The sequence below is a fragment of the Pogona vitticeps genome, chromosome 4, assembly GCF_051106095.1.
Source record: "Pogona vitticeps strain Pit_001003342236 chromosome 4, PviZW2.1, whole genome shotgun sequence".
NCBI lineage: Eukaryota > Metazoa > Chordata > Lepidosauria > Squamata > Agamidae > Pogona > Pogona vitticeps.
The window spans coordinates 47,969,299-47,981,797 of NC_135786.1; the positions used below are offsets into that span (position 1 = coordinate 47,969,299).

The 12,499-nt window shown below is 40.3% G+C and overlaps 2 protein-coding genes and 1 long non-coding RNA gene across 4 annotated transcripts in view; 2 read left to right on the forward strand and 1 right to left on the reverse strand.

The window, feature by feature from the left end:
• Positions 1-5,565, forward strand: part of SLC26A9 (solute carrier family 26 member 9) — a 48,376-nt gene extending 42,811 nt beyond the window's left edge. The window contains exons 18-20 of one of the 2 annotated variants that reach the window (XM_020797776.3): positions 1,926-2,071; positions 5,167-5,244; positions 5,499-5,565. In XM_020797776.3, coding sequence (XP_020653435.3) covers positions 1,926-2,071; positions 5,167-5,244; positions 5,499-5,546 — 272 coding nt within the window. In that variant the 3' untranslated portion in view covers positions 5,547-5,565. Of the gene's footprint in view, positions 1-1,925; positions 5,121-5,166; positions 5,245-5,498 lie in introns of those variants that run through there. The other variant, XM_078391867.1, reaches the window with a different exon arrangement.
• On the reverse strand, positions 1-11,439 carry LOC140706577 (uncharacterized). The gene is made up of 4 exons (XR_012086292.2): positions 11,303-11,439; positions 5,684-5,790; positions 5,411-5,535; positions 1-5,235 (listed from the first exon to the last, which is right to left on the reverse strand). It is a non-coding gene; the product is annotated as an uncharacterized LOC140706577 (long non-coding RNA).
• PM20D1 (peptidase M20 domain containing 1) overlaps positions 11,334-12,499 on the forward strand; it is a 24,902-nt gene continuing 23,736 nt past the window's right edge. The window contains exon 1 of the mRNA XM_020797756.3: positions 11,334-11,625. Coding sequence (XP_020653415.3) covers positions 11,334-11,625 — 292 coding nt within the window. The remainder of the gene's footprint in view (positions 11,626-12,499) is intronic.

Here is a 12,499-nt window from a genome sequence, read left to right on the forward strand (position 1 = left end):
TAATGAGTAACATAGCAGTTTATTTAAAAAGTAGAACATAAAAAAGCTTATTTTTAAAAAACAATATAATTAATTATTATTTTAAAAGTAATTTTCCAAGCTCTGATATTCATATTTTATTTGTACCAACTTTAATAACATTCTTGGAATCACTTTTAGGGGGAACGTTGATGATTAATGAAACAAATAAATAAAATCCAAAGGTGATACATTGACAGTAGTCTCACATTAGTACAGTAGTACAAAGATCCATCATTGCTCAACACAGCCTATGGTTTTAAATAGATATTTTGTATCACATGGGAGAAACACAGTTAATGGTATCCAGAAAGATGATGCTGCATGTGATGTCCTCTGCGTGACAGACACATGTTTTGTTTTATTTTTCACAAAGCAGAGTAATTTCAGAGATTTCCATGCTTCCTCTCTTTCCCCCCCCCCCCGTTGATATGCTCTACCCTTTCAGAAAGCTGTGAAAGCAAGTGAAGAGGATGGTTTTCGTAAGACAAGTGAAAGGAACAATGGTTAAACAGTCCCTTCAGTATCTTAACATTCCTGATTTTCCTCCAGAAGAAAATTCCTTCCACTACAAAATTAATCCTTTCCTTCTGTAGGATAAAAGTAGAATCACAAGGATCCATGGATACTTTGGACATCTAGTATGGGTGTGTGTGGGGGGGAGTGCGTCTTGCTGTCTATCCACATGGGGGGGGCAACATAGCAAATAGGCAATGTTGTTCTCTCCCACTCCCTCACCCTTCAGAGTCACTGTGCAAATCCTTCTCCCAAGATTTTCAGAACCATTTTGTTCCTTTGTTTCTATCACTTATCATCCCAGGAAAAAAAATCTGTTGTATACAAGCCAACTATATTCACAGTACTTGACAAGACCATTTCCCAACCAGCAGCTCCTTTACTCCTGGTTATGAAACTTCAGCCTGGAAAAGTGACAAAACTCATCTTTGAGATTCTCTCTGAATTGTACTGTGTTTGGTGAATTTTAGATACAGTACATTGACTTTTGTGCTCCATAGGCCTGCTGCAACAGGCAAGGGGTATTGCACAACTTTTTTCCAGAGCTTGGACAGAATGGCTGAATTTCTATTGCTTAGAGTAGTAAGTCACAATTGGAGTATGCCCATTGAATCAGTGGGGATTTGTAAGTTCCATTGATTCAATGGGCCTACTCTAATTCTGACTTACTAAGCTAAGCAACAGAATTTCAGTCAATGTGTTAAAAAGTAACATCATTTGAATTACTCATCACTTTTCTGAGGGTAACATATTTACTTTTGTAACAGAAATGAACTCCACCACTTCTAAATGAATGAAATACCATTACAATTATGTATAATATTTATTAGTGCTTACTTTTAATTGCTTAATATGTAGATCTTTTCTACTTTTAAATTGAAAATAAGGGTGCCATGCTGCTCAAAACAACATAAAAGCCTGCCTTCCTCCCTTCCCTGACAGCTATACAGTCCTGGAAGTGTGGGAAGCAGTCTTTTCCTTGAGTACCTAGAATGTTTTGTTGCTCTGTTAGTGAGATGTTTAGTCATCCCTGGAGGTGGTGGGTGGCTGCCTCCCACATTTCTGGCATTATGTTAGCACTGATAGAGAAGATAGAGACATGATTGTGCCCTGCTCCGAGCAGCAAAGGGTCCTTACTTTCAAGTGAACAAATCTAACTCATCTTAATTAAAATTAAACAATAACATGCAATGTGACAAAAAGGCAACAAGTTACTTTTAAAGGCAGCTAACAAAATGCCTTGCTTGGAGTGCATGAGCAATGGGACATTCCACGTGATGTTGTCTTCTCCAGGAAATCTAGCAAATGGTTACATCCCAGTAGAAGTGATTGCTTTCCAACAGACAGTCCTTGCCTTCAGTCATGCAATGTATCTTTATCTTCTTTGTTAGCCCAAGTTTATGATGACATTCGCACTGGAGGAGTCTTTGAAGAAGGAGGCCTTGAGCCTAGTCATCTCTTTGTGACCATACATGACGCTGTTATGTTTGCAACAATAAATGGCAACAAAGCTGTATATCGCTCTGCGTTAGACCAGGTATGTATTGTTCTTTTTTCGCTATTAATACTGGTGGAGGTGCATCTATGTTTCATATTTCCCATATTAATTTCAGACCTTGTCTTGAGCAGATTGGCTAACTTAGAACATCATATGCAGCTAGGTACATTCCCTATTTTATTTTATTCTTCATCACCAACAGACTCACAATCCCACTCTTGTGTGCTAGAAACCCCATCGATCTTAATAATCTCCTCTTGTCATTAGACATTGTCACCCATTTTCAAGCCAAGTAAGTGATTACAACTGTAAGTGATACAACAGTGTTTGGCTTATGTATTCAAAATGAATGCTAACATTCTTTCTACTAAAACAAGTGGAGAAGAGGAAGTCAGAGGCTACACCATAAAGGACTGGCCAATGGATAAACATCAATGTATGCTGGCAGTTAATGGACAGCTCTTTATTTGTAGAAAGGATTAAAAGTAATGGAACAAAAATGGATGCACAAATGCATGGCAAAGGTGCATTTAACGGCATGTGATATGAAAGGAAAGGGATGATTTTACTGCAGCACAGGCACTCTCATCCTGCTTTACTGTTCAAACTCCATTTTGCTAATCTTTCCTATGGCTGTGTTTGCTCAACAGCACTGTTTACCTAGTTTAGCTAAGCTAACATCTTGAGAGAAGACCATGGCTTACTTTTTCTGCCAATCCGCTGGACCTAATTATACTACTAATAATGATAAAACATACACTTATGTTGACAGTCCAGGCTAAGTGTAATGAGGAAATGCCTTAAAAACCATTTTAAAAACACTGAGTAGAAAAGATGGAAATTAAATCCTGTATGGTACATAGGACGCAGGAAATGAGCTATCAGCTAACAATGTGGCATATCCAGAGATGACTGGCATGTTATTTGTTTATTCATAAAATGGGAAACAGTAGCCACTATCAAATTACTTTCTGGTAACATCTGGACCATGTGTTTTGGGGTGTTCAAACAATCATGTATTCTTGATTCATCTGAATGAAATAATGTCTGGGAAGACATGCCATTACAGAAATCATTGTGCTTTTCTGTTTCTTTCTTTCTTTCTTGAAGCCTTTGCAGAAGTCCCTTTGTTATTATATCCCTGTATTTGTAGGGATGTGGCAATGAATCTGAAATGCTTGTGCTAGTCCAATGGTGGGCAAAATGTATCCCAGGAGGCACAAGGCCCAACTGCACTACCCAGTGCTCCTGGGGCATCCAGCATCCCACCTCACCAAAGCTTTTTTTTTAAAAAGAAATTGCTCAGAATGTCCCTTTGTGCTCCAAGTAATTTTGACATATTTGGATGGCTATCAATACCCCTTAGCGCACCTGCTCTAAAAATTGTAATTATTTTTTAACTTGGCCATTAAAAGTGAAAATAACCTTTTTTAGAACAAAAATATTTGGGGAGCAGGTGTCGTCCTCTAAGGTCCAGTGGTAGGCATGTGCCACAATCAGAACTGTATCAGTTGACTTCCCAGGTCAAACAAACTTGTCAGCAGTCAAACATAAGTCTTACAGGGATTGAACTTTGGTTCGGTGGTCCTCACTCAGTTCATTATTTATTTCAAGTCCAGATTAAACATGTCCTACCACTTATCTGAATCTGATCAATAAGACAAGCAGAACTCAATGTCATCTGCATACTGATTATCTTACAGTATATGACAAAGCTGAATATATAAAGGGAACCCTTGAAAATGCTGTATTTGAAAAGAGGTAGGATGACCTCTTTTCCGCTTGTGGGTGTGATCTCAATGGTTCATTTGGATTTGCAAGTCATACTTGTTGCATCATGAGCCTGGAAATTAGCATCCAAAGCAAACACCACAACAAACTGGTGGAAACACATACAGTAATTGTAAAAAGGGCGATGTTGCACTCAGTTATCAAGGTCATGGGATAGTCTTGCTTCTTACTTCTTTATTTGCATTGCACTACTTGATAAAGGATTTGTCAACCCAGCCTTCAGCTGACATGATGAAGCCCCTTATCTTTGTTGTGTAAGAATTATATTTGCTTCTAAGAGATTTGCTGAAACAATCTGGTTATCATTCTGATGTGGGGCAAAGGACTAAGTCCTTCCTCCATGGTGAGGTTGAGTCAAGATCATGAGATACAAATATAAGGCTAGAAAAATATTTTAAGAAGCTCAGCATACATTGCACACCTGAATATTTGTGTCTTTTATACCTTAACAATAACTTTTAGTGATTGCCACTGAAGCACCATACACTACAAAGCATCATCCAAACTCCACTATTAAAAAACTACTGATAGAACCTATTTCTTAGAATGTAATGAGTCTTTTCTTGTAAGATATTTAGGCCTTGGGTACAAGTACAGCATCTTAAAAAGCAGAGATATCACCTTGCCAACAAAGGTCCGCATTGTCAAAGCTATGGTTTTTCCAGTAGTGATGTATGAAAGTGAAAGCTGGACCATAAAGAAGGCTGACTGCTGAAGAATTGATGCTTTTGAATTGTGGTGCTGGAGGACACAACTTAACGACTGAACAATAACACAAGTACATTGGTACAAAATGCAGCCACAGCAGTTCAGCTAGGAAGTGCCTCCATTTGTTTCTAGCCATGTTAATCCTGAATATACATATACAACAGTACAGTAAGTCCTCTGAATCAGAGGGAATTTGGCAAGTCAACCTCTCTGCAAGTTCCACTTAGCCTATTCTAGTTGCAACCTATTACTGGACTCCAGCCAATATCCTTCAACAACTTTATGAAATGCAGAAAGTTTTCATGGTGTTTGAAATAAGGTAAGATTACAGGAAGGGACAACAAGGTGTGTTTATAAACATGCCACATGTCTTCAGATCTGAAATATTACTTCAGTCTCAATCTTGGATTACTTCTTGTGCCCTGAACTATGATAATTGGTCAAAACTTTTGTGGCTAGATATACTGGTGACTTATCTCAATATTTGTAATAGCTTCTAATTTTTACCTTACTGTCATTTTTATTTGGTAATTTTCCTTATTGTTGTGTTAACTCTTGAACAAATAAATAACTGATTACTTTGACTCATCATTTTCATGTTTTATAGCTTGTAATATTAACCATTTGTTGTGCAGAGATCAAGTCAGATAGAAGTCTCTATCTCTGATGAATCCTTGGAAGATAGTAGTGCAGAATTCCAAAACCTGGAAGAAGTAAGTTGAAAGTGTGGGAGAGGGATGGAAATAAATGAAAAATCAGAATTTTCTGTTTACACATTGGTTCTGTACTTTGTTGTGCTTCAACCCCATTGAAAGCAATGGCACAAGTGATTAATAACTAAAGTCCCACTGATATCAATAGGGCTAAAATGTGATTTACCTTCTCTGGATTCATTTACCATTTCTCTCTGTGTATTTCTGACTCCATACCATCCATAACATTTGTTCAAATCCTCCTTTTTCTCTAGGAAATGTTTGGAAGCATTTTTCATTCGGATGCACAGACTACATTGTGAATTCAAAGAGAAAACTAGTGAGATGGAAAACATCTTGACCGTGATATTCCTATATGAAGGAAGGCAAGGAAAACAACTTTGTGCATTTTTGGCACAGGACCATGGGTACATTTACAGCGTGGGGACATCTCTCTTACCTGGCATTCTCTCCTTCCATTCCGAACTGTTTATCAAACTCAGAGCAACAGATTCTTGAAGCAGCTCGCATGGGCAACAGAAGGAGGAACTCAGGGAATACTTTTATCTGTCCAGAAGGAGCAGAAGAGTACATGACAGTTACTACTTCTCTCTTATTCCCATTTCCTTCTTCCTATATTTCAAACAATGCTTACAAACCCAAGACTGCATATAATACATCTGCATAACTTAATAACTTCCCAGCATCTTGAACATCAAGAATACAGACAGTGTTTGGTTGACTGGCAGGTACAACTCTCACTTGCGGTACTGCAATTTGAATATTGAAGGGGACAGTTGTTTCTAAAGGGTGCACTGAATTTTATAGACTTCACACAAAAAGTAAGCTGGTCTAAATGATGCTGCCTAGCTCATTCTCTGTTTTTCTTAGTAAAATCCACACAAAACTGCTTGAATTTTTGTGGCCTAAATGCACCATGCATATTTGGTGACTATCCATAATTTCTTAGAACATGCACTAAGAAATTACATGTGCTATGGTACTGAGCATCATCAAATGATGGCCTAAAGATAGTGCTACCTTTCCATTAGTCCTCTCCCTTGCCTTAGTTTTCCTGTTTTGGAACCCTTCTGTTCACGGAGGGGGGGGGGATTATTACTTTCCATAGGAGCTAAATGCAAAATACTTTCCCAGTACTGTACTTTGAATGGAAAAATGAAGTTTAGTTGGCATGCAGCCTTCTAAATGGACACGAAGCCAAATACTATGTTTTCATTTATCTTGATGGCTTTCTAACTAGTCCTCATCTTTAGGAATTTCAAAAGAAAAGCTACTTCCAAAGTATTTGGTGCTTTAGGTCCCTGTTCTCAATAGCCAAACTTTTATGACAAGTTCAGCTTGGGTTCATTTTGGGAAATACAGGCTGAAAGGAGCTGAGTCTGATTGCCAGTCCCATACATATTGTGTACAGAAGAGGATACAGAGAAATTGTATGTCTTAAATACTGTGTTAAATATATTTAGAATGCAACTTACTCCATGCACAGGCATCACCTTACATGCAATTTAAGCTTAAAACTAGCATTTGGTTTATTATATGATTCTTCTCAAGCTGTTTTAGGCCATTCAAACGCATGGTTTTTCTTTAATGTACATAACAAAGAGAATCTACCTCTTAGGCAGACCTGCCTAATTAGTTAACATAGAGCCTCTTTTGTAATTATATTTTGTTAATGCAAAATAATTTTTATATAAAAATGTGAATGATGCAAATTATTATTGATGTTGGATAGTTTTCTGTCCTAATACAGTCTTGCACCCTCAAAGGTGTTGAATCTTTAAAGCTATGACTTAAGGTTAAAAGCATTCCAAAGTTAATGCAAAGCTTGAGATTTCCAATTCAAGCTAAATGACATGGAAGGATGAGGGAATATAAGTTTGTATGAAAATGCTGATCTTTACAAGTATCACTGTGAACATTTGTTTGGGGGGGCTCATAACCCCTACCAATTTCTAAATAAATTTTTTTAAACCAGAAAAATATTTTGCCTAGCTCCACCCCTTTACTGAAGAAGCTGATGTACACCTTAATCTAAACATGACAGAGGCAGAGACCAAAATTTGCACATGTTATTCGAACACAGAGAGATGAGTGCTCAGCCAGCATGTCCACAAGCAAGAAAAAAAAATCAGCTAAGAATTCCATTGTCTTCCCCCCCCCAAAAAATCCCAATCCTCATGATCGATCTCCAGGACTTAAGCATGAGATGCCTTTGAACTCTAATTTCACGAACATGGAAGACTGCCTCAACCACCCCCTTTCAACAGGAGGAGAACTGTTTCCAACAGCTAATGTTTGTAGTCTGAATACTGTGAAAACTTAAAATGTCCCTGTGATGAAGGAATGATTTAGGAACAGTAATTTAGTCACAAATTCAGAACTGCAGGGTTCCTCCAGAAGAGTCTGCTGTTTCCATACTATGTGGACATGCACACACATTCACATGCTCCAAATTATGACATGTGCAACTACGCACTGGGGAGCCATGAATCCATGGGGAGGGAAAGGAGAAGCTGCATCCAGAGATGAGCCTCCCTCCTTCTTGCCCAGTCTACTTATAGCAGCGGTTCCCAAGCCAGGGTCCCTAGATGTTCTTAGACTGCACACTCCTAGAAATCCTGGCCAGCAGTGCTAGTGGTAAAGGCTTCTGGGAGATTTAGTCCAAGAACATCTGGGGACCCAAGGTTGGGAACCACTGACTTATACAGAAAAATGTTTACTCTTCTTCAATTTGCGCAGGCAATCATTGTCACATGAAGCATACATTGCTCCACAAATACGTTTATTGGTATTAGGCAACCACATGCACATTGATTAACCAATTTGTTGACATGGTGCAATAATTATCTGCAACGAAATGCACACATTTCTTCACCAGCTAGTCTGTCACTTAAGTCTGATCCTATGCATGATTCTTTGAGATAAATCCTGTTTAGTAAAATGGACACCCATCCTAAAGTTATTTGTTCAAGTATTTTTGAGGAGTATGTTCCTGCAGGCAAGCTGTGAATAGAAGGGTTACATTAGATGGAGACAGGCATTACTATTTGTTATTTTTTAAATGTTTTGTTTCCCTTCTTGCAATTTATCTACATCTGTGTCTTGGAATGATCCAATATGAATTACAGTGTTTCCATGTTTCTTTTAAATGAGATAACGTGATGAACTTCAACCTGCTTCACCAGGTGGTGAAGACCAGAAGGGACTGTGAAGAGCTCCAGGAGGATCTCTCCAAACGGGGAGACTGGGCGGCAAAATGGCAAATGTGTTTCAATATACAAAAATGTAAAGTAATACATATTGGGGCAAAAAATCTGAACTTTATTTATCAGCTGATGGGTGCCGAGCTGTCTGTGAGGTAGGAAAGAAATTTTGGTGTGCTGGTGGACAGCTCGACGAAAGTGTCAACCCAGTGTGCAGCGGCAGTGAAGGCTAATTGCATGCTAGGTATCATTAAAAAGGGGACTGGAAATAAAACAGCCAACATTATAATGCCATTGTACAAAACGCTGGTAAGGTCGCACCTGGAGTATTGCAAAGTTCTGGTCACCACACCTCAAAAAAAAAAAAAAACCATACTGGAACTGGAAAAGGTGCAGAAGAGAGTGACTAAAATGATTACTTATGAGGAAAGGCTACCACATTTGGGGCTCTTTAGTCTAGACTGAGAAAAGGCACCTGAGGGGGACATGATTGAGACGTATAAAATTATGCAGGGGATGGATAAAGTGGATAGAGGGAAGCTCTTTTAACTCTCACACAATACCAGAATCAGGGGACATCCACTCCAATTGAGTATGGGGAGAGTGAGAACAGACAAAAGAAAATATTTCTTTACCCAGCGTGTTGTTAGTCTGTGGAACGCCTTGCCACAGGAAGTGGTGATGGCATCTGGCCTAAGTGCCTTTAAAAGGGGATTGGACAGATTTCTGGAGGAAAAGTCAATTGCAGGTTACAAGCCATGATGGGGATGTTTAATCTCCAGGCTTAAAAGGAAGGTACCTCCAAATGCCAAATGCAGGGGAGGGGTAACAGGAGATAGGTATCTAGTTGTCTCATGTGCCCCCACAGGCATCTGTTGGGGCCACTGTGAGATACAGGAAGCTGGACTAGATGGGCCCTTGGCCTGATCCAGCAGTGCTCTTCTTATGTTCTTATGCAGTACTTCTGTTTTTTTACATTCAGCTTCCTAGCATGCACTGTCTCAAAATTTCTGTGAGTTTGTTCTATTTTGAGCTGTTATGACATGATATGACACACACTTTATTATGGCCATAGGTCAGCCATATTAGGTTAACAAGATTAAAATATAGCAAACCATATAATATTTACAGTCTAATCAAACCAGATTTAAAATCAAATTATAATTAAGTGTAAACTCGTAATCTAGTGAGTGCAATATTTCCTTATTGTATACACTGCTGCATAAAATTTTTGCAACCTTGGCTGTGATTTCCCCTGAGGAGTCGGAGAAGTAAAAAATTTGTCAAGTCTACTTGGATAATACCTTAAAATTGGAGAAAATAGTAAACTGCAGGAGTCCTCATAACATGCACAGTACAACAGGCCATGTTCCACAGTTTCCACCATGAAAGATTAGCAAGTGCTGGTCATAAGGGATTTATAAATATCTGCCCTCTTAAAAAGCTGAAGTCAGAGTGTAGAAAAAGGCTAGGGTAAAAGCTATGACAACAAATTTCACACATGTCCCTAGTGGATGTTGCCATCTATACAAGTATTCACCTTTTTCTTGGCCAGGTCCTGATTTTGTACTTTGGTTTGCTCACCTGTTCCCTCCAACTCACAATCAGAGCCTTGCTTTCATCATGCAACAGCTAAATTGTACTATTTCATGCTAAATCTCAGTATATCTCCGGTACACATATACTTTCATTTGCTGTTCTTGAAATGCCATCGTGACATGCTGGTAAAGCAACACAAACACCACTATGGACCCTGAACACGCAGCTCAAGACCCCAGTCTGAAGTTCTGGCCTCATGGTATGTTTGTCTCACTGCCTGTGCTCCTTGACCATACGATGACATGACCACACTGGAAAGGGAACATGGTACGACTAGTATGAATTATTGCAGCCCCCTTTATACACACCCCAGGCACTTTAGGCATAAACAAAATATGTCATGTTGCATGCGCTAACACATAAAGAATTGAGAGGGCTTTGCCTGCTGAGTCCCTGTCCACATGGAATCATGTAAAATCTCCCATCCAATCATGGCTGTGCATGTGAATGGGCTATATCACAACAACGTGCAGCATGCTGTAAGAGCAAAGGCGAAGGGAGAAGCAGCAGCAAAGTATATAACTAACCTGCAAGGTGCATGCAAAAGTTGTGATAAGAACAGAAAGAAACTAACACACAGCAGAATGATAAGGACCATCTGCTGCTTTCCTTTAACTTTCTGTTACAAAGTGTACTGGGATTTTTTCACCATGCTCAAGCATCTTTTCGCTGCTTCCACAGCTCAAGTACTTATTTGTTTTGGTTCAACATCCATTATCAGGAAACTTTGGTTCCAACATACATATAAATGTTTTATTATCTAATAGACCACTGCAGCTATTTCCAATTTTCAGTGAAGCTCAGTCCCATGCAAGTTTACTCAGAAACAAATCTTGCTGTGTTCAAAGGGATTTACTTCCAAATAGTGTAAAGGACAGCTTTGGGCCCAAGAACAGTCTGCTTAAGGGGCTTCTATCTGCACTAGACCAGAAATACTTCCATTTCAATACTTCCACAGTTCTCAACACAAGGAAGAATTCTGTGAAGTACAAAACCTTGCTCATCTGCAATTTTTAAATAATACGAATAATATTATATAATGACAATAACATTATGAGCATAGAAAAGCAGTATGATCATGCTTGTAGCTGAAGGCCACAGTCCTAAGTACACCTGCATTCCTATTTTATGCATAGATATTCGGGAATTAAGTCCCATTTTATGCAATCTTCGCAGGAGCCCAGGGGTGTGCCTTTGAATCTGAGGAACTTCAGAGTAAAAACCCCGGGGCGAGACGGTCCGGAAACCTTCTCCACCTGCGCCGGTGATGAATAACCAGCTCCATTAATGATTGGCGCCAGGACGAGTCGGCCTCCCGAAGCGCCCCGAGTTCCGGCGAGATCGCGTCGCGAGAAGATGGCGGCGGGCCGCTCCCGAGTGCGGGGGGCCTTGTGGCTGACCGGCTTGGGGCTGTGCGCCAGCGGGGTGGTCCTGACGATCGTGGTGCTCGCTCGAGCCTATCACAGGGAACCTCCCGCGCGGGGGGGACGCGGGCTTTGGGCGCGCTCGGAGCAAGCGCGGCGCCTGCAGCCCACTTTCAGCCCCGAAGAACGGCAGGAGCTCAAGGAGCTGCTTCAAGGTAAACACCGGAGGAAGGAGCCAAAGCCCAGCCCCGGCAAGGCAATTATTCGTTTCCTCAGCGACCCCCTCAGGTTGAAAGCCGCTCAAAACCGCTGGCCATTTCGCCGTGTCGGGGCCGGAGGGGAAAGGAAAAAAAAATACTGCCCAAAATGTGCAGAAGGGGCAAATGAATTGTCTCTCGGGATGGGACACACGCTGCATGTTAAACTTCCTGAGAGCGAAATACTGGCGTGTTTCACCATATCGTCCGCCCCGAATGCTGGTTTTTTGAGGAAGTTTGGCTTTTAAGTAGGCAGGCTTCGGACGTCTTTCCTATTTTTGAGTCGCTTATACATTGTGTGAAAGGTATCTTCCCTTCAAATGACCATGGAGGTGCAGCAATACTGGTTAAACGACTTGCTGGCTTTCCAGCCTTTCCTAAAAGAGTCTTATGCTCCCCAGGGGGAAAACAAGCAAGTGGCTTGTGCCGCCTTAAAGACTTAAACAGGTTTCATTTGGCACAAACTTTTGCGGAGTGCCACTTCAGCCCAATATGCTTTGTTTTTTGTTGTTGTTGTTGTTTTGCTTCATGGACATGACTCTTCCATAGGGTGGCCACATACTTCTTTCAGTGAGGATGCTCCTCCATTTGTAGAGCTGCTGGAAGACAATGGCCAAAATCCTGTTGTCAGTGTGATAAATTGCTCTAGTGTAATCCCATTGATAACACTAGATTCGTCCATGGGGTCACGAAGAGTCGGACACGACTAAACGACGACGAATCCCATTGATTCAATGGGGATGTAGTGAGTCAACACCTCTATAAGTTCCATTGATTCCAGTGGGCCTGCTCTAAATCAGCATTTGAATCAATGGAACTTTTGGAGGAGGTG